We start from the raw sequence: 4,563 nt of genomic DNA, 5'->3' as shown, positions 1-4,563 counted from the left end.
AAAACCTTTATCAGATTTTAAAAATGCTTGGAATGAAGAATAAAATATTAAATTCCAGAATAATGCAACTCACATGAACAACTATTCCCTCTTGATCCAACAAGTCTGTTTTGTAGGTAACCTCACATACTCTGACAAGGTCTTTAACATTGTTTTTCTTAAGAACCTGCAGTGTACAATAAATTAATTTAAAGTATACTTTTTATACACACAAAACAGTTATACATAATTAGATAAATAAAGCAACAAATAAATTTTTCATTACATACGAGGTGCTACATTATTTGTTATTCTGATAAATGCATTATATACCACATACAACACGCAGTCTCCTGTAACAATCTTATGACTTTTCTCTAAAACTTTTAACATCCAAGATGTAAGCTGTGTATGGTCTTAATATACAAGGTAAATAAAAAGAAAGTTATTTCAAATATCCTTACTTATACCTTATAGTAATAACGAGCTTAGGACAACAGTAAATTGTTCTTTGAAAAACAATTTCTCAACTAACAATACATCAGTATCACTGAAGGTCATTTCCTTCTAAATAATGGTTTTTACAAACCACATAGCTATACACATTTTAGTGAAATTTATCTTCTGTAAAAAAGTTTACTTCAAATGTGTCTAATAAATTCAATTATATAGTGAAAGCTAAGCCCTAATATAAAACTCAAATTTCCTTCCTCTGTCACTTACACATACATATTTTCTATTATACCAATAAAGTGAGTTAATAGTTCAACCTATCTTCTAACCATATGGCCTGTCATAAGTACATGTCTAACAAGAAGATTTCACTCCTTTCTTCAAATAAAAAATTATTTCAAACACAATACAAAAGACACCCAACCTTCTGTCACTCTATTATCATGTCCATCCTACAGTAACAATATAGCAGCCCAATGACATTTTAGCATCAGTGTTTGTGTGTGTGTATTTAGTAATGTGCCAAAATGTGACCAACTAAAACACAGTGAACCCTATGTACTTTATCTAAAAGCTGTACATAGCAGAAATGGTTGTTTTTTTAAATCACAATTACCCCTGTACATTTACAAATTCAATAAAATTTCCCTAATTCTCCATCAATTGATTATTTCTAACCAAATACATCCATATCAATACCAATTAAACAATGCAATGGTAAATTTTTATGCACTGCTTTTTTTCCAAACACACTAACAATTTGCATGTGCTCAAGACTAGAGATCTGTTTTCATTAATATTAGTAATGCTTAATACACCTTACAGCTCTTATTATATCTACTTGTTACAAAATTGATTTTTAATTTTTTAGAGGCTAATACTTGCAAGGATGATGTTTCCATATAACGGATGTCCAAAATAATCGAAAATGAAAGTGCTATGACTGTATAAGTGATAACTTGAAAAAAAAAATCAAAACAAGCATAACAGGAATTTAGGCATAGAATTTACAACTTTTCTTCTAAATATAGTTATAACTAATTTTTATTACAAAATTTGAAACGTTTGTCTTTGTTTTTATTACTATCACATCAATAAAACAAATGTATAGATTTTAAGTTTAAAAAATTACGGTTATTATTTTTTAATAAATATACTATGGTTTTACTGACTTTTAATGTTTGTAATCAGCATTTCTTTTTATTATGATCACCAAATAAACTGAAATTTTCATAAAATTAGACAAGTTTACTGTATGGTAGGCAATTGCAAAATATTGTGGTGCCTCAAAGATTTATTGAATATTGTTTATGTTCATCCTCTTCAAATATACATATATAAATTGTCTAAATGGTTGCTTAATTATATGTAATTCTAATAATAAAATGTTTTAAGTAAAAACAATATTACCTTAATCATGAGAGTAATACATTTTTATTATTCAATAATCAATTTATAGGATTTACTCAGTGGGGGATTACTGCATACTTGAAAAACAACTGTGACTGTGTGGTGGTATTTAATCAAAATAAGTAATTCATCCATATCAAGTAGATGTCCATAAAGCTTGTGAGAAAAAATATTTATTGACAAAAAGTATGTTTTTCACAAATATGCCAGTGCCAACTTTGAGAACTTTCTAATTAATTAGTGAGCCCACTGATTTATCAAATAGCAAACACTAGGTCTATATATATATTACCCCTATCCACTCTGGAATAACTACTTGTTGACCTACAACCTTGAACAAAATATGTACATATAAACAATAATTGTTATCAACAACTCACTGGAATGAAGTATGAACTGCATCAATTAGATAGTATCGTAACTTTAAGAAATACTTCAGAAGAAATGAAGATTTCTCTTTGTGTGTGCTATTTTTTGTACTTTGAGATGGTATAAAGTATATATACAAAACACAAAGGAATTTATTTGTTTGATAAATGTAATTATGATTTGTAATGCTTTTTTAAATTCTGAAAATAACACAAAAAGCTTAACATTAATTCTTCCATAAAATTATCTTAGTTTCAATTTCTGCATGAGAATACTTTATAACCCAAAATGATCAATTTGTGCTTCAAAATTTGTTTCTAACATTTAATCAAATGTGTCACAATCAAATATTTTATGACAAACAACACACAACAAAATAGAAATAAAGACAAACAACAATAAGCTCAGATACCTCTATAGAACATCAACTATCATGAGAATGTTTTACTTGTAAAACAAATACTGCTCGGCAGATACTATATATAACATGCACTTTGATAACTAATTAAGGTTACAATTCAACTAGAAGTACTCACCTCTAAGAAATCTGGGAATGTAGAATCTGATGGCCGATCCAGTATCAAGAATCTCATGTTCTTGTATGAAATTTCTGAAGGTGCTGGTCGAATCCCTTTACGTTTCATAATGCTCATTACAAAAACTTTATACGACAACAGAAAGTTAAATCCTTTTTTCCTATGTAGAATAGCGTTCTAGAATTTATAAATGGACCAATAAAATCCACTGTAACTACAACTTTACCTTAAACTGACGACCGTAACAACTTAGCAGTTTTTTAATATCTTTGGCTTTAAGTTTCACAGTGCTTTAACCAAATTCCATTGAGAGAAAATACTTTTTTCGCAAGGAGTTAAAAATCAATTACAAAACAGTTCTGACAGAAGTTTCACTTATGCTGAGACTGACAGTACTCTCCTGCTGTTTTCAGAAACTCCATCAAGGTATGGTGTCTCCTGACTTCAAAAGGGAGCAGAAGGGGAACCTTAGCTGACTAAACATAAAACAAAAATTGAAATGAAAAAGTTGCTTAAAATAATATGATCAAATTACCCTTATTAAGTACAACTTTTATTTTTATTCTATAAAATATTTAGATATATCAAAATAAGTTTGTTTTCATTCTTAAGAAAAATCAAAACAAACATTTTTTCCTATAAACTATAAAATTAATGGGAATTTCAAAAATAAATTTATTCTCACAGTAACTTGACTGCATAAATTTAAGTCAAAATACTTCACTTATATTCTAAAACTAAGATTAGGGTCACAAAAAACACTTTACATAGGCTTTTTTAAGGCTAACTTCATGTACACATAAACATGTAATACTTAATAAGTTCACAAGATACAGTCTACATTTCATAGCTCAAGTAGTACTTACTTTAAAAGTTTACTTTATCAAGTATTTCTACATCTGCAGCTTACTATTACAACCATCTTGTGTGCTTGCACTGTACACTGAACAAAGATTTTACCAAATATAAAATGAGCAATCTGTATGTGAAAGGAACAGGATGACTCATTCAAAAACAAGTTTTCAGAAAATTAAAAATACTTAAAAAAGCTTGGCTTAATAAATATTTTTCCCACTCAGCACTTCACCACCTTTCTCTTCTCATGTACTAGACATTAGTAAACAGATTACACAGGCTTGAGCAATAGGCTGGTAACACAAGCTCAACCTTCATCTGAACATGCTGCTTCAAGGATCATACTGTAGGAGGAATGTATTGATTTATTATTGCAGCCCTTCTAGGAAATAAATGATGTAATACTAGTGGAAACAGTAGGTCTATTGATTACAAAAAATGAATGTTTCAAAACATTTTAGTGAGAAAGTCAACAGCATAAAATTAATTTTTTTTGTAAAAACAATTTGCTTCTTTTTTCTAAAATGTTAATTGAACTCAATTTTCATTCTTTATATGTTAATTACATCTTATATATGACAATGAAGCTAGGTGACTGACAACTTAAGATACTTTTTGCATTTGACTGTTTTCAACAAAAGAACTAAAATGTCTTAACATTCACTCAATCTTATTGAAATATATATAATAAACAAATGTGGATATATTCAAGATCATTTTTTGAAAACTGAACATTCACAATAGCTGTTTTTTTTCCCACTTTCTTACAGTGTAGAAAACAAGAATAATTTGGGTTCTCCTTACTAATTGTATTATAAGCAAAGAAAAAAAATATTAAAACACTGTGAACCAAGAGGGAAATCTAAGGAGCAGAAACCCAGTCAATATTTTGTTTATAATATAGAAAAAAAATATTAAAACACTGTGAACCAAGAGGGAAATCTAAGGAGCAGAAACCCAG

General features: G+C 28.5%; 1 protein-coding gene across 3 annotated transcripts in view; it reads right to left on the bottom strand.

The window, feature by feature from the left end:
* LOC106458235 (protein tyrosine phosphatase type IVA 2-like) overlaps positions 1-4,563 on the bottom strand; it is a 31,305-nt gene that overhangs the window by 16,494 nt on the left and 10,248 nt on the right. Inside the window, exons 1-3 of one of the 3 annotated variants that reach the window (XM_013917711.2) lie at positions 3,614-3,952; positions 2,748-3,223; positions 74-166 (exon numbers count right to left, since the gene is read on the bottom strand). In XM_013917711.2, the coding sequence (XP_013773165.1) occupies positions 74-166; positions 2,748-2,864 (210 nt within the window). In that variant the 5' untranslated portion in view covers positions 2,865-3,223; positions 3,614-3,952. Of the gene's footprint in view, positions 1-73; positions 167-2,747; positions 3,224-3,613; positions 3,953-4,563 lie in introns of those variants that run through there. The other 2 variants (XM_013917710.2, XM_013917713.2) reach the window with 2 other exon arrangements.

This window comes from Limulus polyphemus, unplaced genomic scaffold (genome assembly GCF_000517525.1).
Source record: "Limulus polyphemus unplaced genomic scaffold, Limulus_polyphemus-2.1.2 Scaffold433, whole genome shotgun sequence".
Taxonomy (NCBI): Eukaryota; Metazoa; Arthropoda; class Merostomata; order Xiphosura; family Limulidae; genus Limulus; species Limulus polyphemus.
This window is presented reverse-complemented; position numbering and strand designations above follow the sequence as displayed.